General features: G+C 41.4%; 3 protein-coding genes across 5 annotated transcripts; all 3 read right to left on the bottom strand.

Moving 5' to 3' along the window:
* Nucleotides 1-3,086: 3,086 nt before the first annotated feature.
* Nucleotides 3,087-8,412, bottom strand: LOC112222060 (histone-lysine N-methyltransferase SUV39H1). The gene is made up of 6 exons (XM_024384627.1): nt 8,335-8,412; nt 7,575-7,720; nt 6,194-6,856; nt 5,836-5,982; nt 5,315-5,444; nt 3,087-4,253 (listed from the first exon to the last, which is right to left on the bottom strand). The coding sequence occupies exons 1-6, from the start codon at nt 8,351-8,353 to the stop codon at nt 4,120-4,122; spliced, it is 1,239 nt and encodes a 412-aa protein (XP_024240395.1). The 5' UTR covers nt 8,354-8,412; the 3' UTR covers nt 3,087-4,119.
* Nucleotides 8,413-10,176: 1,764 nt separating this feature from the next.
* On the bottom strand, nt 10,177-13,754 carry si:dkey-16n15.6 (organic solute transporter subunit alpha). Its single transcript, XM_024383588.2, has 8 exons — nt 13,643-13,754; nt 12,859-12,963; nt 12,306-12,457; nt 12,130-12,203; nt 11,844-11,999; nt 11,501-11,612; nt 11,053-11,305; nt 10,177-10,898 (listed from the first exon to the last, which is right to left on the bottom strand). Exons 2-8 carry the CDS (start codon nt 12,923-12,925, stop codon nt 10,474-10,476), a joined length of 1,239 nt encoding a protein of 412 aa, XP_024239356.1. The 5' UTR covers nt 12,926-12,963; nt 13,643-13,754; the 3' UTR covers nt 10,177-10,473.
* A 592-nt stretch (nt 13,755-14,346) lies between these two features.
* On the bottom strand, nt 14,347-20,637 carry LOC112222061 (protein-serine O-palmitoleoyltransferase porcupine). Of its 3 annotated transcripts, none has more exons than XM_024384630.2 (14): nt 20,505-20,637; nt 20,352-20,429; nt 18,583-18,742; nt 18,133-18,325; nt 17,992-18,035; nt 17,652-17,833; nt 17,244-17,374; nt 16,802-16,927; nt 16,507-16,607; nt 16,293-16,369; nt 16,012-16,075; nt 15,829-15,914; nt 15,514-15,624; nt 14,347-15,378 (listed from the first exon to the last, which is right to left on the bottom strand). In XM_024384630.2, exons 3-14 carry the CDS (start codon nt 18,713-18,715, stop codon nt 15,277-15,279), a joined length of 1,350 nt encoding a protein of 449 aa, XP_024240398.1. In that variant the 5' UTR covers nt 18,716-18,742; nt 20,352-20,429; nt 20,505-20,637; the 3' UTR covers nt 14,347-15,276. The 3 variants fall into 3 exon arrangements, with proteins under 3 accessions (XP_024240398.1, XP_024240396.1, XP_024240397.1); XM_024384628.2 differs by having other exon boundaries at nt 18,133-18,328; XM_024384629.2 differs by having other exon boundaries at nt 18,133-18,328; nt 20,352-20,426; nt 20,505-20,610.
* Between the last annotated feature and the right edge of the window lie 1,612 nt (nt 20,638-22,249).

A 22,249-nucleotide genomic window follows, 5' to 3' on the forward strand; every position in this document is an offset into this window, starting at 1 on the left:
GACCCTGTATGTGGAGAGACTACATACATACTTATGTTGTGAATTTAAAATAAGAAATTTCACATGTGTGCATCCACAGTGTTATTATACATGAAATCTATGAAAATACAGAATCATAAGAATAGTCTCTGGAAAGTAGACCAAATCCTGAATTTCAGAACTTAAACACTTTTTTTGAACTTTACCCTTTAAACTGGACCCCAACATGTCAAAACTCACAGAACAATCTGCAGATGAATATCAAACATGAAATACAAGAGGAGGTTTGAAGGATACCTATATAAATGTCTTTAAACCCCTAAATATTATGGAAGCAGCAAGTCAGAGTGTGTGATTTCCATTTCTTTCTTGTATTATTTAAAAAGAAAATGGTTGAGCTGTTAAGCATGTCTCTGGCCATTTAGGATTTTTGTTGTTGGTTTTTGTAATGAAAAATAAATTTCCTTTGAAACTATTGACAGATTGCAATTACTAAATGTAACACATTCCTTATGTGCAGATATGGACACAAGATGTAAAAGTAAGGAGCAAGTACAACATTTTATTCTATGCCTTGAATTCAAAGACAAGACACCCAAATTTACAACCAGTCGTCAAGACTAACGTCACATTCATTTGAATATTGATTCAGGGCATAAAACATTCTCAGCTAGAGTATGTTGCTCCTCATCTGGGATATTAATGCTAACACTTATTTTGTGTATTGCACTCATGTTTTTTAGCCCACGCAACAGAAAGAGGACATAACCCCGCAACAAAAGTATGAGTTCACAGGGTTCATACAGTCTTCCTTTTCCATGCCTTGTTATCCATATTTAAGGTCACCAAGTTGTCAAGAGTTTACAAAGCCCCAGATTAGCATACATTTTGTCATTTAATCTGTCTTTTAGATGATCAGCATTTGTGGGTAGAAAGAAGCTCATGATCAGTTCACAGATCCATAATATTATAAACTATGTTTCAACTGTTGATGTCATCTTTCCTTTATACCTACTTTTGGCATCAAACTTGGGAAGCTTCCCCTCAAATTAACTTACAACTGATGCTATCCCACATGCTTGAAATTAAATAGACATACCTGTACATAGTGGCGCAGCGGTCTAAGGCACTGCATCTCAGTGCAAGAGGACTCACTACAGTCCCTGGTTTAAATCCAGGCTGCATCACATCTGGCTATGATTGGGAGTCCCATAGGGCGGCACACAATTGGCCCAGCGTCGTCCAGGTTTGGCCGGGGTAGGCCATCATTGTAAATAAGAATTTGTTCTTAACTGACTTCCCTAGTTAAATAAAGGTTAAAATAATGTATATATTTTCTTCAATATGACCAAAGTATTAAACAAATCTAGATATTTCTAATGGTTCTTTAGAGAATTAATATTTGTCATATACTGTATCCTCATACAGGTTGCTCATCATTGTTGATGAGCAACCTGAAAACAACTCTCTAGTCAGTCCATTCATATAATCAAATCCCTGTTCTTGCACATGCCTGTTCCAGACAGGGGCAATCTGGGTGCTTTGGTTTATTCTCCATTTCCATCTCTGATCCTCCATAAATCCAGCCAATTCAATAAGGGTCCCAGGCATGCCCTCTCACCCAGCAGACACCTAGCCTAATGCAGCCCCCCATGGGTATCCTGCTGCCCCAGGTTCTGCTGCAGATATCTGAATTCCTAAGTAAAGCTAATGCTAACCAGAGCCACTGCCTGACCAGAAGATTCTGAGGACTGAGATATGATAGTCCATGATAGCTAACAGGGAGCAGCCTCGTTGCATTTTGAAAAATGTCAGTCCTGCAAATGCTTATTCGAGTATTTTTCACCCTCAGCCTGTTCCTGACACAGAATTGAATGTGCTAAAACCAATGAGGTTCATTCAAAAACCTGATGCAACCAGTGTGTCTTCTTAAACCATTGAAACCATTTTTTACACGTGCAGTTCCTCTATATTGAGAGGGAAAGGGAAAATTCCTCTACGTTGAGAGGGGAAGGGAAAAGGCCCTGTGCTGTGCTCACTAATGCCAGTTACTGCCTATACATCCTTGACTAAAAAGAGCTCCAGTACATATCCTTGAGCCAAGAGCAGAGGGAGCTGTGGCCTAGTGATTTCATCTGATAGAGTGGGAGGTGAGAACAGGCAGTGGAGGGACAGAGAGGGAGTATGTTGTGTGTGAGACATACATAGAGGGACAAGCACTACTCTTCACTGAAAGACGGATGGAAGATACAGGTATTGCTGTCAAAATGTTGATAGAACAAAATTACTGTCGACCCAGACATGTCATATTTTTGCTAATACTTAATGTCAGGACAACTATAAAAGGAAAGTACACAGTTTCAGTTATTGGGTATCACCAGTATAGAAATCATTCTACAGGTTTTTAGATATGTAAAAATAAAAAATAAAAATGAGAACACCATTGCTTGATGTTGAGTTTAAAAACCTAAAATATCTACATTCTGACCAGGTGAAAGCTATCCTTTATTGATGTCACTTGTTAAATCCACTTCAATCACTGTAGATGAAGGGGAACATACAGGTTAAAGAAGGATTTAAGCCACGAGACAATTGAGGCATGGATTGTGTGTGCCACTTAAAGGGTGAATGGGTAACACAAAATATTTAAGTACCTTTGAACAGAGTATGGTAGTAGGTGCCAGGCACACCGGTTTGTGTCAAGAACTGTAACACTGCTAGGTTTCACACTGAACAGTTTCCCGTGTTTATCAAGAATGGTCCACCACTCGAAGGACATCCAGCCAACTTGACAACTGTGGGAAGCATCCCTGTGGAATGCTTTCGACACCTTTTGGAGTACATACCCTGACAAATTGAGGCTGTTCTGAGGACAAGAGGGGGACTCAATATAAGTAAGTTGTTCTTAAATGTTTTGTACACTCACTGTAGCTACAGCAGCACCATATTATTGGGGGATTTGATGTGAAGTCATAGGAATGCAGCTGCACCATCTAGTGGTGTGGAGGTTGTACTCAAATGAATTGTAAACGTTACATTTTGATTCAGCTACATTTACATTACACTTTTAGTGCTGCATCACTCAAAATATTTTCCAGAAGAATAAATCAGATTAAAACTTTTATTTACAATGTTTTTTGCTGGCTGTAAACCTTAAAAAATATTTTTGATACAAATGAACGTGAATTTAAAAAAAAGTTAAATATAAATGACTAAGGAAAAAATAAAATAAAAAAGGAACAGCTTTGTTTGGCCATCACATTACTACATGAACAATAATATTGACTTCCACACAAAGGACATTTCTCATCTGATTCACAAATAGGTTAAACCATGAAGAGCTGTTTCATGGTGTGGCTTGTTGTGAAATTATACTGCAGCTCACAAACAACCAATTGAAGGACAACAAAACGGTGTCAGGGGGGATTCATTCACATTTAAGAAAAAGTAGGCCAATTCAAAAACAAAAAAAGCACTAGGACAGTTTGGAGGTACACAAAATTCAAAACATTATTTCAGGACAAAATACAGCACTATCTACAAGAAGTGGGGAAGAATTGCAACTTAATCATTTTCTCAAGTCATTGAAAGCATATCAGTATAAAAGCACACCTTTTACACCTTATAATGTTTCTTTCCAACAACGAGGCTTGAAGCTCAATAAACTTGAGACAGGAAGAACTGATAGTGAAAATGACTGGGCACCATAGAATTTGCAATGACTATGTTCCACTGAATTTATACGTTGAGATTTTGAATTCTCAAACAATGACAAAATGTAGACTGACAAGTGCACAACAGATATGTAAGCGCTGAAGAAATTCTAAAATCCAGATGTGTAAAATGTATGTTTAAGCGGGTTCATTTAGGTCATTGTTTTACTAAAATGGTTTACCAACATACTAGATACATTTGGGGACATTTAAAATGAAGTTTAAAAAAAAGAATAATATTACAAAAATGCATCATATCACTTTTGAAATCACCCAACGCACCAACGAGGCTTAAAAGTTGATGAAAGTAAAAAAAATAAAATTAAAAAAAAGTTGACAAATACAAATAAAGCCGTACAATTTTTATAACTCCCCGAAATATTACACAGTGTCTGTTCAAGCTTTGATGTTCCGTTTACAATCCATATCAGAAGAGATACTTCCGACATGTGTCAGATCCACACCGGCACTCCACCCGAATCCGCTTTTTGGGAGAGCTTGGGAGTCCCGCTAAACTGAAATTTGAGTCCATCCTTGTGCTCTCCGCATCGACTGGATCAACTGCAATGACAATGTCAAGAGTCAAATTCAGCCAAGACAGCACATCTGAGATATATGCGTTATGGTTAGCTCACCTGCACCACATAATTGTCAAACTGCTTAACAAGCCAAATATGAAAATTGTTTTGCCCAAGCATCAAACACACTCCAGACTGAAAAGCTAAATAAAGTTTAATGTTGAAATGTCCAGTGTTCATTGAAATTGTATAACTCAATGTAATTAATGTGTTACTGTAGTACAACAAAAAAGGGTTTTCTCAATTGCACTCTCCTACCTAGCCCTGAAAGGACTGAGTTTAGGTAATATGACACATTTGGTGCCCACTCCCACCTTTATAGTTAGTGAAAGTAGCTAGCAAGTTACCTGCAATGCACACTAGCAGTGATGGGTGATGACAAAATGACAGAGCCTATTCATTTTCAATGAGCCAGGTGAAATGTGCAAAGCGAAGAGAGCGATGCAAAACAATTGAGAAAGCTGAACTCTATGCAAATCTCCAGCGATATTGCGTCACGATTACCAATAGAGGCTCACGATAGCTTCCAGCAGAGGCTGTATTGGATGTTGATAAATTCACTACCTATCGTGCTGTGGGCTTGCTGCTCAAAAGAATCACCCACACGGTGATCAACTGTTGGAAAATCAAGTGAATTGTTGCTTTCGGTTGATATTAGTAACAGTAGCTGTACCTTTAATGTGTAAACTGTCATGTTGAGGTCATGCTAGTAGAGCCGGGACGAAACCAGAATCGTGATACTCATTAGTATCGTGGCAAGTAAACAAAACACGAAGCAGATTTACCTTCTATAGGAAAACAGCCATAATGTTGGAAACAAACATCATTATGGTTGTCATCCAGAATCCCATGTATTTATTTTATAATACACTATATAATACAATATATAATACACTATAATACACTATATATTTGACATATAGCAGGTTTTAAAGGACCAAAGCAATTGGTCTGCTTTGTGTTTACATTTTTGAAATGTAAAAAATATATTTTTCCTAGTATCGTCACAGCCCTACATGTCAGGCAGTAAAACTTCACACTTACTTTGCATCTTGTAGTCAAAAGTGAGCTCTTCTCCTGCCCTGATGGGGCGTGTTGAAAATAAAGCTATCCTCGGGAGCCTCTCATCCAGGTTGTCTATAAACACATTGTATACTTGCAGGTTGGGGTTGCACTGCAAAACAGAGAAGAGACAACTGAAAAGGTCCATACTTTAAGGTCACATTACAGCAATTAATGCTTTATTTCAGAATAGCCTACTGCTTATAATACATTCATAAACACAATTCTATTCAGATGTTCATACAACTTTGAGAAAACATGCTCTATAATAGACAAATTTGCTGCACTTCATGGTGTTTGAGGAAGCATATTACAGTGCAACACTATAACATCCATGGGTTGAACCGCTTCCATTCTGCAGTGTCTACGATGTGACTGCTTTCATTTGCACCTAGAATACTAAAATATACTACTACCAAAAAGGTACGACATGGTGCTTTGGCTCCTCTGCAGGTATGCCTCAGGGTTTGAAAGGTGAACATATATGATAATATGCCACTCACACTGTGGTTGACAAAGTGGGAGATGTTGCCATGGTGAGCAGCGTCCACTGTATAAACGTCCTCCACGTAGTCCAGGTCAAACAGGTAGGTGGCGCCCTGCCGGTCGTACAGGTGTCCTCTCTTCTCCGCCTCGTCCGATGTGATGATCTTGACAAACAGATGCACACACTTCAGAAACTGTTCACAAACACCCGTAATAGAAACACAGCACTAGCACAACGTTTGTCTAATGTTCTTTGTCCATTCCTCCAATCCAATTTATACATTTTCATGACAGAATAGCTCATTCTGGTAAATGCAGTTAACATAGGTCAATACATTTTACCTAAAGTATTGGCCAATACTTTATACTATTTACCTCTCCAACGTACTCCATGACAAAGGTGTTCTTTTTTATGTGCTGTAGTGCGCGCACGCCCCAGCCTCGGCCGTTCCCAGTCTTGAAGATGCACAGGTCGAATGGAATGCCCTTCTGGACCACTCGGTTGGGGCAGTCAGAACCGCAGCTGCAGCGGGTGTTACACTCGTAGATGGGTTCCCCGGCACGCACTCGCACCTGGCCCTTGTCAGTGTAGGCCAGGCGGTGGAGGGAGGCTCCGGGGCAGCAGCCTCCGACCGGATCACTGAAGCAGTCCTTACACTCACAGCCAACGGCCATCTCATTGAGCACGATGCCCTCGCCCACCTTATAGGTGTTGATGTAGGTGAAGTCCCTGGGCGGGCCGTCCAGGTCCACCTCGTTCAGGACAAAGATGCGGCCTGGATGGTTGCGCGTCTTGTTCAAGTCGGCCTCCCAGCGCTGGAGCCTCTGGCGGAGTTTGGCTTTCTGCACCAGGATCCAGGCTACGTCCTTGTCCAGCCGCTTGGGACAGGTGGTCCGTCTCTTTTGCCGCCTCAGCTCACGCTCCATGTCCTCATGGAACTGAGTCATCAGCTTCTTGCACTTGAGATTTTTGCGGGGCTCCCAAGTGTTGGCCGACTCAGGGAAGCCCTTCCATTTGACCAGGTACAACTCCTGCTCCTGATAGATGACAAGAGGACACATGACTTGGATTGCATATTAAGCCACAAAATAATGATATTAAACGTGGTACATTTTACAGTGTGGTCCAAAAGTATTGGGACAGCGACACATTTTTTCTTGTTGTTTTGGCTCTGTACTCCAGCACTTTGATTTTTAAATGATACAATGCCTATGAGGTTAAAGTGCAGACTGTCAGCTTTAATAGTAATTTTGGAGCCACTTTTATTGTAAATATGAATAGAGTATGTTTCAAAACACTTCTACATTAATGAATAGTTATTCATGAGTGAGAAAGTTAGAGGGATAAATATCATACACAACCCCCCCCCCCCAAAAGATGCTAACCTGTCCTGTTATTGGTAATTGTGAGAGGTTAGCATGTCTTGGGGTTATGACCTTCGTGCCTCTAACTTTCTCACTCATTATTCACAATTCATTCCGGATTGCCTGTACTCCAAAATGGCACTACATTGTTTACCCTTCATTTCTATTGAGTACAAAATAATCTGAAACCAAAACAAACTGAAAATGCACCACATAAATTTGTCGAGTTACAAGCTTGATGTAGTCATTGCGTGCTGTAACTGCTGTCTCAGTATCCATATGAAACCAAAAGTTAAAGGAACCACACCAACTGACAGTTGCAATGCTCGAGATAACTCTACGGAGGACTTGTCCCAGCCTTCATAGTCCCATTGTGAATTAATTCACTCACCTTAGACTTCTTGTAGTCACAGAGGTACTCAACCTCATAGTCATCGATGTTATGCTTGTTCACCTGTAGTTCTTTACAGTGGAGCCTTTCCCGGCGGCAGACAGCCTGCAGGTCGTCCAAAGACAGCTTGCAGGATACGCTGCAACCTGCAATGTTGTAATTGTAGCCACCATGTTTAGCTAGCTACGTTAGCTAATAGTTGCCAACTGAGTTGGGTTTAGAAGGCAACAAATGAACGAGACAATTAAATATACTCAGCTTAAACATATACTTATTTGTTTTAATTTGGAATTGTGCAGGCTAACGGGTTATGTGAAACGCTTGCAAGACAGCTTGCAGACACTGCCAGACATTTCTAGCTAACTAGCTCCTCAACGAGGTCTGTGTTTTGGCGCGTTATGAAGTTCTCCGTTGTTTGCAAGTAGCTATGGCTGTCTGAAAACAGGTCCGATTTTCCTCGAATTTACGCTTTATAGTGCCATGCAGCTTACGATCATTTAGTTACTAGTTATTCGATATCCGTATGCATTCGTTTAGCTTTTAATTAAAACGTTATCCGCTACAATTTATTTTTTAATCGAAGTGCGCAGATAGAGCTGCTTACTCAATGTCATTGTTATTGCTTTATCAATGCTAAATATTCCATGACAAGCGTGTATTAAAGGTCACAGAATTAAGTGTAACATTTGATCAGTTCAAACAGCCACAATAACCTCAAACCACAACAAATATACACGTATTAACTTCCCACCCTCCTTACCGTTCAAATCTTCCGCCATGTTTTCCGCACCGCCAAAATGGAACAATCCTTCGATTGGGGTAAAGACTTTCGAGGAAGCAGCTGTTTCATGCTGTTGATTGGATGGAGCATATTGTAGCTGTATTTCTATTGGAGCAGCAAAAAACTGTTGCTGCATGCGAAGCTTTGTAAGGATGTAAGTATTTTTGCAAGGTCAGCAAGGTATGGAAAGAGAAGAATATGGATATTCTCATTCTAATGTTCAGATAATATTGGGGGGAAAAATACATGTATATTCTTATTTATTAATTAAACCATTGAAAAAATGTGTATCACTAAGAGGTCACAGTAGACACATTGTTTCAAAACGTGGCTCTTACTACATGCCTGGGGGAGTAGCCAGCGTAAACTACTTCATATTTGTTTGACATTATATTTGACAATATGAGACCTACAGTACACTACATGGCCAAAAGTATGTGGATACCTGCCCTTCGAACATCTCATTCCAAAATCATGGGCATTAATATGGAGTTGGTCCCCCCCCTTTGCTGCTATAACAGCTTCCACTCTTCTGTGAAGGCTTTCCACTAAGATGCTGGAACATTGCTGCGGGGACTTGCTTCCATTCAGCCACAAGAGCATTAGTGAGCTCGGGCACTGATGTTGGGCGATTAGGCCTGGCTCGCAGTTGGCGTTCCAATTCATCCCAAAGGTGTTCGATGCTGTTGAGGTCAGGGCTCTGTGCAGGCCAGTCAAGTTCTTCCACACAGATCTCGACAAACAATTTATGCATGGAACTCACTTTGTTCCTGGGGGCATTGTCATGCTGAAACAGGAAAGGGCCTTCCCCAAACTGTTGCCACAAAGTTGGAAGCACAAAATCAGCTAGAATGTCATTGTATACTGTAGCGTTAAGATTTCCATTCAATGGAACTAAGCCCGAACCATGAAAAACAGCCCCAGACCATTATTCCAAACTTTACAGTTGGCACTATGCATTGGGGCAGGTAGCGTTCTCCTGGAATCCGCCAAACCCAGATTCATCCGTCGGACTGCCAGATGGTGAAGCGTGATTCATCACTCCAGAGAATGCGTTTCCACTGCTCTATTGTCCAATGGCGGCGAGCTTTACACCACTCCAGCCGACGCTTGGCATTCAGCATGGGGATCTTAGGCTTGTGTGCAGCTGCTCAGCCATGGAAACCTATTTCATGAAGTTCCCAACAGTTATTGTGCTGACGTTGCTTCCAAAGGCAGTTTGTAACTGGGTAGTGAGTGTTGCAACCGAAAACAGACGATTTTTACGAGATATGCGCTTCAGCACTTGGCGGTCCAGTACAGTTGACTGGAGCAGTTCTAGCAGGGCAGAAATTTGATGAACTGACTTGTTGGAAAAGTAGCATCCTATGAGGTGCCATATTGAAAGTTACTGAGCTCTTCAGTAGGCCATTCTACTGCCAATGTTTGTTTATGTTAATTGCATGGCTGTGTGCTCGATTTTATACACCTGTCAGCAACTGGTGTGGCTGAAATAGCCGAATCCACTCATTTGAAGGTGTGTCCACATACTTTTGTATATATAGTGTATCTTTGGTATCAAGGCACTTCAGAGGGAAGGTTAGGCCAGAGGCCTACTATGTATGTGGTGTGAGAAGCTCATAGGGAGCCAATATCATCTACCCCATGGGGCAGTTATGAGAACAGATTATATTAGTGCTTACTTTGAATTGAACATTACATTAACCCATGAAGGTAATCAAATTCATATCAAACCCCAAAGATTTTTTGTACGTTTTGAGAGACGGCATTAGAGACGCAGAGACCGATGAATAAATATGCAATATTTGTGCAACAGGCGTTTTAAAAATGAGTTTATTGGCTTTTTGAGATAACATTGCAAAACAAAATGTAGAGTATAAAAAGTAGGGAAAAAATCTGGGTAGGAAAAAACAGCCTATCACACCAGTAGCTACCATCTTCATTCAGCTAAGGAATAGATAGAATGCATTGAGCCAGAGTCTCAGTCAATATACGCAAAAAGGAACAAACTGGTTAAGGTAGTACCTCAAGCGGTATGGTGTGTTTCTTCCATTTTCTGGAGGTGACCCCTATGTTGTCTTCCCACCAGGAGATTCCAGGACAGTACATTCCATGTTGTCATACAACAGTAACATTTCTACACTCTACAACATTGATGTCAGCAGTGACAGTCAGTTTGGGCAACTCCAAAGTGCCACTTTCATCAGTTACGTTTTCTGGCCTCACCGTCTCTTGACGTCTCGGTTGAAGAGGGAAAGGGAAGCAATCCAAAGGGGCGTGTTCGACTTTACAGAGGCTGTCCTCACTGCTGTCCCTAATACAGTCGGGATTGGAGACTCCGGCGCCTTCCCAGCAAGGCCATGGGTTCTCCCTGAGTGGCACCACGTCTTCAGTCTGAACCGCCTGCTCCATCAGCATGCCTCTGGGGGACCTCTCCTCCAGCCCAAAGCCCTCCTCTAGACTAGGCTCCACTTTACGGAAAGTGTGGCGGGCAAAGAGGCATATGCAGAACATCTCCACAATCACAGAGTAGTGGTAAATTACTGAGAGAGGAAGATAATAAAATAGAAAAAGTTACCACCAATGTCACATTGATAATTTCATAATAAACATGTATCTCCACTGTTACAATATTGACATGGAGATGATGTTGAGAGGGAGATGTATGGGGGAGGACTTCCATCGCAGTGCACTTACGCTGGGAACGCATGAGGACAGAGAAGGGAGGGGTGCAGGGCACCACCTCCAGGGCCCCCATGGTCTCCAGGATTCCACTCTGAAGGCCACACAGCACCAACACTACAATGATACAGACAAATTTGGCCCTCAGCCCATAGCCAGGCAAGGCCTTTTTGGTGGCCTTGTAAAACAGCAGGTGGCCATAGAAGGACAAGAAGGTAGACACGCCTATGATGACATTCATGTACATATTGGGATTGGCATAATCCACCTGTGAAAAATTGCATGGATATGGTAATTAAAAAAAAAAAAAAATTTTTTTATATATATATATATATATATATATATATATATATATAAAATGAACTAATTGACTTATTAACCAGGGACTCATTTGGTTAAATTAAGGACAAAAATAAATTGGTTACAATGCAAATATGTCTTGCGATATATGCATTCCACTCACATCTCCATAGTCATACTGCTCATCTGTCCAGAGGACCAGAGTGACAAAGAACAGGATGGTTCTGACCACAGACAGTTGCAGCACAGCAGCCATCATCCATCCCAGGCTGGTCCTATGGAGGGAGAGGTAGTGAGCAAGGTGATTACGGCAATATATGTGCATTTATCATTATCGCAACATGGGAGATTATGGTGATATATTGTGCATTTATCAATATTGCGATATGGGGCCATTACAGCAATATTGTTTATCTATCATTATTGCGATGTGGCCACATCTTATGAATCTATCATTATCACGATATGGATGCGCACAATGAGGAGGACACCCAGTTATAAAGTACCTGTTGATGGCTATCATAGGGAGGCAACAGCAGCAGCAACATGGGAACGGATCTGGAGACACCTGCTCTCCAGCTAAGATCTCCAGCATGCGGGCCTTACCCCCAAAGAAGTCTGTGATGAGCCCCATAAACTTTAGCAAAGTAATGGAGTGGTACCTTCAGAGCGAGAACGACAAATGGAGAGAGAGTTTTACTGATGGAAGTTTTAGCCCAGAATGACGTGAACAATGTAAATTAGTACACAAAACAAAGTGATGGTCAGAAAGAGGTTGTACTCGATACTTACAGAGAAGCTATGAAGCTACATAGTGAGGAGGAGCGAGGAACGTACAGCGCAATGATTGAGGTTAAGCCAAAGACCTGATCGAAAGAGAATGAGTGTAGTTAGGCAACAATGACACAATGTACAAATACTTATCCGAAACAATTGAAATGTGTGGCAAAAATGAGAGGTCCCTTTACCGGGTACATGCCCAGTATCCACAGGTAGAGGTGCCGGCGTCTGGAGTAGGGCACGTGACGCAGGAAGAAGCCCACCTCTTCTAGGAACAGGGCCAGCATGATCACAGCGAACCCAGCAGGAATGAGAAACAGCCATAGCTCATCCTTGATCACTGGGTACAAACGCACAACACAAGGACTTGTGGTGGGACAAATCATATACAACACATACAGTTCCCAGAAAACAACACTAGAGCTAACATTATCATAAACACTGGTGACACACTGGTGTGAGGTAAGTCTCAGGCGGAAATGCCCCAAAACATTAGCAGGGTTGGTGTAGCAGAGAATGGCTCAGTTAGCATCACTCAGAATCTAAGACGGCAAACACCAATATTGCACATAGACAAAGCATTGTGCCGTTTTTAGCATAGAAAGAAAATGTTGGTGTATTCAAGCACAGACCTTTATCACACAGAACCTGATATGTATCCGATCCAATGACTGTAAAATCTCTGGCCAGTCAAAAACATAGCCCATACAGTTTATGTGAATACATAAATGCTGGTCTTACCACTGAAGAACTCCCAGGACAGCGGGATCTCTGCTCCTAACCAGCTGCAGTTAACTCCTCTCCTCATCCTCTCAGAGAGCACAGTTCCCACTAACACCACAAACCCTAGATGTATTATGAATAGGACAAAATTTAGAGTAGGTCTCAAATTTAGGGAGGGACAATTACTTTTGAACTAACTGACCTCGTATAGAAAGACTGATGTAATAAAGGACGAGACTTTGTTTTTCTATTCTCAGAGGACAGACACTTGACGAGTGTCTTGTCAGTTCCGTGTTGAGATGGCGTCCTGTCGTCTGAACGATGCTTTCCTGATAGCAGTGGTTAATGATTGACTAAACCAAGGTAAGCCGACAGATGGGGAGCCAAGTCCACTCTGGAATGTGTCAACTTGTGTTGTCTCTGAACCGATTATGAGGGAGCTCTAAACAAGCACGGTTGTGAAACTAACGTAACAAATTGTTTTAAAGTTGTCATACCATGTATCACTTAGAATTTAGCACACTTAGAATTTTAGGATTGTTTTAAATTATTTGATAAAATATTGCATTTGGGCTTTACTACTATAACCCATAGAAATGCGTTGAATAACACATTCATAAATGGAAAAGTATATATTTTTTTAAATCAAAAAACATTAAAGAATAAGTGTCTCTAGGAGATACAGTATAAGAACGCTCAGGAAATATTTGACTTTTCTGGACACATATTTAACCCGTTTTTTTTGTTGGTACAAAACTACCTCCATACTTCCATATTTAAAAAAAATTTGGTACAGGGTTACCTTCAGTCGAGTCCTGTCGTTGTTGTGGGGGTTGTAGAGCAAAGCAGAAATACCAACGTGTTCGTAAGTCTCCCCTTTCCAATATGGGGTCATATCAGAGGCTGCTGAGGGAAGAACGGCTCATAATAACGGTCGGAACGTAGAAAATGGAATGGCATCAAACACCTGGAAACCATTTGTTTGATGCATTTGATACCATTCCACTGATTCCACTCCAGCCATTACCACAAGCCCGCTCTCCTCAATGAAGGTTCCACCAACCTCCTGTGGGTTATATTAGTTTGGAGCCCAAACTGTTCAGATGCTACAGACAGACATTGGTACATCGGTGGTACTGATTTTAGACCAGTCCCATGGGGTTGTGGGGGTCGTAGAGAAAAACGGAGTACACCATCGTGTTCGTGAGTCTCATCTTTTCATATAGTGGTCATATTAGTTAGTCGGCTAAACCGTTCGGACTCTACGTTTTCGTGAGAAGACCAATTTTCAATGTCTACTGGTCTGACAAACAAATACATTTTTGTTCAGTATACTTGATGTACTAATCATGGTTTTGATCTGGCATTTTAAATTCTATAAATTGCTGAAAAATACAGTACAATCCTTCACCTTGTTGAATAAATAATGTAACTACTAGAGTGTGTTTTAACTCCCATTTCCAAATAAACCCTTCATTGATTAGTGTTTAAGTAGGGCCACAGAACTAGAAATAAAATGTCTTTAATAGAAAAACAGATACATAAGTAGAAAAAAAAGTACCTCCATCGAGATCATGTATTATAAACTGGGTGGTTCAAGCCCTGAATGCTGATTGGCTGACAGCTGTGGTATATCAGACCGTATACCACAGGTATGACAAAACATTTATTTTTACTGCTCTAATTACATTGGTAACCAGTTTATAATAGCAATAAGACAACTCAGGGTTTGTGGTATATGGCCAATGTACCACGGTTAAGGGCTGAATCAAGGCACTCCATGTTGCGTCGTGCAAAAGAACAGCCCTTAGCCGTGGTATACTGGCCATACACCCCCCCCCCGCCTAATTATATAACATTAATGGTCCAACATAATACATTCACTTAAGGCACACTGCACCTTAGCCCCAGGTTAACAAGTGCTTGTATGAACACAGGATAAGCTAGCCCAGGGCCCAGTCTTAGCCTGGGGCTAAGAACAATGCAGTGTGAGAAGGCTAATAGGTGCTACTGATATACACAGAAGCATAAATATTCATAATGATTGTGTGTGATCAAACTCCAAAAGACCTGAAGATGAACAGTAGCCTATACAGAAGCCACTGACAAATCTTCAGCCTACCTCTGGTTCTCAATCTCAACAGTGTGATGCATCATAGCAATGAACTTGTGTGTGACTGGTTCACCACAACAAACAAATACAGAAAGACCCTGGTAAACAATGCAGCATTCTTCCAGTCATGATGGTGTGGGACAATTGTCCTGGCTCTACACTTCGCTGCTCCGTGTCCACTAAGTCTTTACCCACACCAGACCTTGCTAGGTAAGATGGCCCACCTGTGAACTAAGGGTTCTTTTTGGACCAGGCTTTTGTCTTCTGTTCTTTTTGGACCACGCTTTTGTCTTCTGTTCAGTACAGACCTTCGCAGAATGAGATTACTGAATGAGGCGGTAGAAGAGCCAGCTGCCGAACACCAGCCAGTGGCTGGCCCAGTTCAACTCTGACCACTTCTGAATGGTGTGGTTGGCCACATAACCCTGAGAAGGAGGACAATGGTGACTAAATGTGTATAAGTAATACATTCATGCAGTTCATATAGACCACTGTTTAATTCTAATATTCTCCATTAACTTGGCCCCAGCCAGCAGTAGCAGGTCATTCGTGGGCCTTACCTCCTCTGCAGCCAAGTTGTCTACTTCAGCATCAAACAGGGAGCCCAGGTATGTCAGGTGGAAGATGGCCATGGCACTGAAGGCCAGGTTGATGCCATACACCCACAGCTCCTACAAGAGAGGCACAGATCAGTCACTACACTGGGGATGAGTTCTGAATCCCAAACCTCCCCGCAATGTGCACTAGCTAGCTCACTCACCCCACATGGACCCATTCAATGTGCAATTAACAATAGGTTATCTTATGGAAAGCACCTTCAAAACATGATATACAAACTTGAGTGTAAAACATTCCTGGATGCAACAGGCATGTACCTTCTTCTGCTGATGATGGCAATTGTTGGGACACTGTTTGGACAGGATACAGGCACTAAAGATGGCTGCCAGCCTCTTCCTCAGAACTGACAGAGGATGACAAGACAATAACCTTTGAAACAAAACTCACATAAAACAAGCAAGCATGTGAATGTGAAAAGCAGATAGGCACGGTAACTTCACCATGTTCCACGTAGGTGATGAAGCCCAGAGACAGCAGCACGGCCCCAAGATGGAAGCTGAGGCCCTGGGGAAAACAAAATGGCAGATTGGTTTTACAACATCGGAAGCTGATCAACCAACTATTCACTTTGGCCTCAGCCAGAGGGTTAAGGCAGTGACATTTTCAAAATCAGATCAAATCTTACTAAAGCAAAAAAAACAGTATTAAAGTGCAATGGTGAGTGACCTTTTCTGAATCATCACGTAAGATGACATCACTGAGTTGGTAGACTCATACTCACATGTAGTAGGGCACTGGCTGTGTAAGTCACAATGATGGAAGAAAATGTGCCAAGTTTCAAAGCACTTTTGAAAACATCTACAAAATGGGGGAAAGACTCAGTAATCAGTTGACATTTTAATATGTAAAAAAATAAATATGGTTAAACAGGGCCCATAGTTCTAACATTTCTGTCTAATCTGTTTATAGTAAATTGAAGGTGTAATGATGCTTACATATGTTGAGCCAGCGAGACATGGGGATGTTCCAGGAGGTCACCACCAGCACCATGGACCTGGGCAACTCCACATTCAGAGGCTTAACCACTTTCAGATCCCTAAAAACACATTTTGTGCATTCATGGATTTGCACATGCATGCACGCACACATTATTTTCACATATCTTATCTAGACAGATATTACAGTGTCTATCACAATACTGCTATTATAAACTTAATCTACAGGCAAATTGATAATATATGAAATATGTGTACAACTAATTGAACCATAGATTGTATGAATTGAACTCCCCATTTGACATTGTCTTTGTCTTCAGTGAAACCTGCCCCTGCCAGCACAGTAGTACTTTCGCTGAGGTGGCCCACAAAGTAGTTACTGAAGTGGAAGGATACAGCATTCTCATACGCATGGAGCCACCTGTACACAGGGAAAATAGACAAGACAGCTCTAAGATACTGTTTATAGCCTTTCTTCATTCAGCAATAATGCCAGGAATAGTTTTATGCACTGACACCATATTGAAGTGGTCACTATTGCTACTATCAGAGCTTGTCTGAAGAACTTTGTTTGATGTTCTTCATCACAATAGCCCTTACCTTGCTTATGTGCCTCTTGGAAGCAGAGAAACAGAAATAAATGGAACTCACTAACATAAAGTTGGTGTACATTCACATATCAAAATAGGACTGACATTGGAATGACCAAGGAATTGTTCAGTGAAACGTGCACTCACGTGCGCAGTCCTCTGCTCCCGTGGATTGGAATGAAGTAAGGGAAGAGGTATGGGGCGATGCAGTTGGATATCACCAAGCATACCTGGCATTTCACCCAGCTGATTGAAAACTTCTGGAGCCAGGACCAACTCTGGGGGACAGAGAAGCCAAGTTAAAAAAGGACAGATTTTAGCAGCCATTTTGACTTAAAGCAGCTACAGTATGTGGATCTAACTGCAGTGAAAAGAGGTGTAAACTTTGCACCAGCGCAAACACTTAGTAAATCTGGACCAATATGTTATAGGCCTATATGTCAAATGTAAATTCAGATACTATACAGGAATCAATTCAGCTTTCTTTTAACAAGTTGACTGAGAATACATAATTTTTTTGCAAAACAGTAGCACATCTCTTCAGCTGTGGCTTACTAGTTTACGGCTCTCAATGGCCTCTTTGTAGCTTGAGTAGCTAATCCAGGGTCCAAAGATGACAGTGCCCACAAAGAGAATGTAGCCTGTGAACTCCAGAGGGTTGGGCACAGCGAGCACAGTGCCTCTGTCCAGGTCAAAGGCCAGAGAAATGGCCTTCATGGCCACCACCATCTGGGAACCTGAGGAAGTGGGGATGATAGGCAAAGTATGCACAGTTGTTCCTTCACTAAGGTCTCGAATACAATGTAACAGGAAGATGTCCGTGTCTCTATAAAATCATGTATATGTCTCATACTGCCTTGCCATCCAATCACTCACATTTGTACAGGACATTTACCTCTCATTTTATGCCAGGTCACTGTGTCAATCATATGCAGCTCTCTAGAGAGAAAAAAAACAGGAGAAAACAGTTAAGTGGAGCAACATTGCCTATGATGCAGCATTAGCAATAGATGGAGTTATCATTTTTATTCATTACCCCATGAGTAGATAGATGAGGATAGTGGCAGAGAGGAAGATTCCTCGGCTGCTGGAGTGGCGGTTGAGGAACAGGACCGTGTAGCAGAGCATACTGAGCATTAACACCCACACCATGGACTGCTCAAAGAACAGGTAGAGGGCATATAGACCCGCTGACACTGAGCCCAAGTGTTTCACAGAAGATGAGAGACCTACTGGAGGACAGGAAACAGTAAGTACCAGGCTGGCACCACCAAAGGCCTTTGTACAAATTGGGGTGCTTTTCTAGACATCTGTAAGGTAATACTGAATGCTTTATCTGTCATCATTACATGTGTCCAACACACTGTGGATGGTGTCATGGCAAAGTATACATTACACGATTCAATCTTTGTATCTAAAGTTTGGCACATCCTCTGTTAAATCCTCATTAAATAATGTTATTGGTCAAGTGTTCAAGTGGACTCACCCAGCCTACAGAGGAGTCGACAGAGCAGGCAGAGGAGCAGTAGCTGCCAGACCTGTTCCACTCCCTGCTGTGCCGTAGGGAGCACACAGCTCTCCCCTAGCTCCTGGAAGAACTCTATCCTGCTGAACTCCATGGTGTAGCCTCAACTGCCTTGCTCTCACTGGAGTGGAGAAACATGAAAATAATGCAGCTGTATGTGAGTGATCAATGTTAAAAAGGCTTGATGCATAAAATGTCCTACTGTTCAATTGTCAATGTAATTTCAATTAATGCCATGGTTTTCTTGAGTATAACTTATTATATATTATGAGCTTGGTACAAAGGCCCACAATAGGTTGTAATCAGGGTTGTGCGGTCTGCCCAAAGCATTCCCGGGGCAAACTACCCGCCCTCCAGGACGCCTACAGCACCCGATGTCACAGGAAGGCCAAAAAGATAATCAAGGACATCAACCACCAGTATTGGGCCAGTAACCGAAAGGTTGCTGGATTGAATCCCCGAGCTGACAAGGTAAATCTGTCGTTCTGCCCCTGCCCCACTGTTCCCCGGTAGGCCTTCATTGTAAATAAGAATTTGTTCTTAACTGACTTGCCTAGTTAAATAAAGGTTCAATAAAAAACAAATAAATAATCATGTTTACATATCTGGCATTAGTCATCTCATATGTATATACTGTTTTCTATACTTCTACGGTATATTAGTCACTTAATAATGTTTACATATCTTGCATTACTCATCTCATATGTATATACTGTTTTCTAATCTATTCTACTGTATCTTAGTCTGTTCCGCTCTGACATCGCTCGTCCATATATGTATATAGTCTTAATTCATTCCTACTTAGATGTGTGTATATTGGGTATATGTTGTGTAATTTGTTAGATAGTACTTGTTAGATATTACTGCACTGTCGGAGCTAGAAGCACAAGCATTTTGCTACACTCACAATAAGAGCTGCTAAACACGTGTATGTGACCAATCAAATTTGATTTCATTTGATTTGTATTACCGGTATTTTGTGTTGTCAATAATCAGTATTGGGGAGTAGTGAACTACATGTAGTTCAACAGGTAATTTAATAAATATTCAGTAGCTTGGTGGTAGTTTAACTAAATTCAAACCTTGGTAGTGTTTGCAGTAGTTTATTTTGCCATGTAGTGGTGAAGCTAACTATACTCTACTTGTTTTGCAAAAAGAAAAGATGGGTGAAGTAGGCAATAATGTTCTTTCTTTTTCAGCATCAGACCTGCCTAATTCTGATTTTGGGTTTAAAAGGCTAACTTCTTCCAATGTGAAGTCATTGGTAGCAAGCTTGGTAAACTATTTTCAGAGTAGTTTCCCCAACACTGTAAATAACGTAAAATGTTTGAGTAAATGTCCGAACTCCATTACAAAAGTAGCTGGGTCAAACTGTTGAAATAAAACATGTAAAATCCTCTAAAACATTGTAATTTCTAAAGAGGTTTTGTCATGTTATGTTATGGCAGTGGCTACTAGTTTAAGGCGGGGTTGGCAAAAATAGCAAACTTGCCTGTTGCTCGAGACAATGGTACAAGGCAGAGGCAGCAAGAGTGAACGGTAGCTAGCTAGCTTGCAGAGTATTTGTGCCAAATCTCGATATCTGGACGAAAGTTCAAGAAACGCCAACCTCCGCGAGCTAACTTTAAACTTTAATGGGTTGTTCGCTAACATGCAGCCAACATTGCTGGCTAACTTATAAAGCAGACGAAGTGAAACGCTAGCTAACTCGCTAGCCAGCCAGAGCTCACCTGAAATAGTTTTCACTTGTCTGATTCGTGTCCTACTCGTCCTGTACTATGCCAATGTCCGCGTCCTCTCGTCCCCTACTGAAAATGACGTTCTTTTAGAATCAATATGTTTAAAAAATGTTTTGGAATAGGAAATCTCGTGCAACGCATTACCTTGAAAGACATTCGTATTTCGACTCTTCATAATCACTGGCAACACTGTCCACCAGGGGACACCATTCTATGAGCTCTCTCTGTGTGTTTGCATACTGAATGCAAGCGGAATCCACATGCTATATTCCAAATGATCAAGCTGTTTTTGTATAGACCTTATGTACGTGTTGAGAGGTTTAAGATGCAAGTCACACTTTGAACAGGGATTGGACTGCCGTTTTTGTGATTTTGCTCACTGCGAAAACGCATGGCCCCTGCTGTAAACAGTGCAAATGTGAAAAACACAGTTGCTCTAATAACATAATTACACTGGCTTGAAACATGCATCAGCACCCAAACATGCATCAGCACCCAAACCTTTGAATCTAATTTCTAGCAAAGCAGCGCAATATCCTACATGACAAGGCTGCTCAACCCGTGAGATATGAACTGTCACTTTTGTCAGACTTATGTTACCTTCACCTGTATGTACCATACCCACACCACTACTGACAGTCATTCCAGAAACTATATATTTTAAATGTAGATTTTATTGTGTCGATGCAATGGATAATTCTTGTGTATTGTGTATTAATGAAAATGTTGCATTTGTTTCAAGTAATTCAGCCTTAGCTGCTATTGATACCATGGAATGTTGCCTTATTGAAATAAAAACCACTCTTTCTTAACTCACACTTTTCTCTTCATGACAGATAATGAGATATCTTTGCATGAAATAGCCGATTCTATTCAATTGTACACCATCAACCTAAGAAACAATGAAAACCAATATTGTTAGTATGTTAACAAAAGATGACTGTAAATTCACCATTTCAATACCAGTGTTCACAACTGTAAGCTTCAGACTTCTATTTTTTGTCATAGAGAAATGAGATTGAAACTGATCTGGAAGAGGGAAGAAAGATGAGAGGAAAGAATAAATGTTTTCCCTTCGTCTCCCCTTTCCTTCTGAGGGTCCTGGGCAGTATCCCCCCTGTCCTTCTGTCTTAATGCCCTGGACCGAGCCTCTTCTCTCTACTTCCTCTTTCCCTCTCTCTTCCAAGGAGCATATGTTAAGACTGGGCAGTTCTCTACTAATAAGAGGCTCCTATTGTGTCAGGTTTCTTTTTTCAGTGCAGTAGTAGTGGTTGTTATAATTTTGTTGGTGGGGAAATGGTGCAAGGCTTGCTGTGCTGGCAGAAGGTTTTTATAGGACTCTTAATGAGTTTACTTCCAGGTGGTCGGCTCTGTAGACCCACTGCTTTGCACATGTTTCTTTATTTTGCGTTGAGAACAGTCAGGCCCTGAAGAGATCCACATTTCACCTTCTATCCCCTCTTTCCTGGTGAGAAGTTTGTCAGTGAGCGGTAACAGAGAGCATTGACATGAAACCTTGTCATGAATACTTTAAATTCAAACAGATGCACATGTATATATTCAATATATACTAAGCTAATATGTTTTTAAGCCTGTTGTTCATGCAGTATATAATAAATGATAAGCAGGCCATATGTGATTATTAGGTTTGTTTAATTGAGTTGCAGTGTTGGCAGTGTCTATGTTGGCAGTGTCTCCCTCACCCCTAGGGAGAGAGGCACGTGTGGCACATTCAACTCCAGTAAATAATCAAACAGCCCTTTCATTCTCTTCAAGAGGTCAGCCCTTTTGCAACACCTGCTCCCACTGGAGGAGAAAGAGAAGACTCTCCGGGGTGGCGACCTCTGTTACCACGCACCTCCGTGAGGTCAGGGGTCAAAGAGTGACCG

Source organism: Oncorhynchus tshawytscha, linkage group LG22 (genome assembly GCF_018296145.1).
Source record: "Oncorhynchus tshawytscha isolate Ot180627B linkage group LG22, Otsh_v2.0, whole genome shotgun sequence".
NCBI classification, from domain to species: domain Eukaryota; kingdom Metazoa; phylum Chordata; class Actinopteri; order Salmoniformes; family Salmonidae; genus Oncorhynchus; species Oncorhynchus tshawytscha.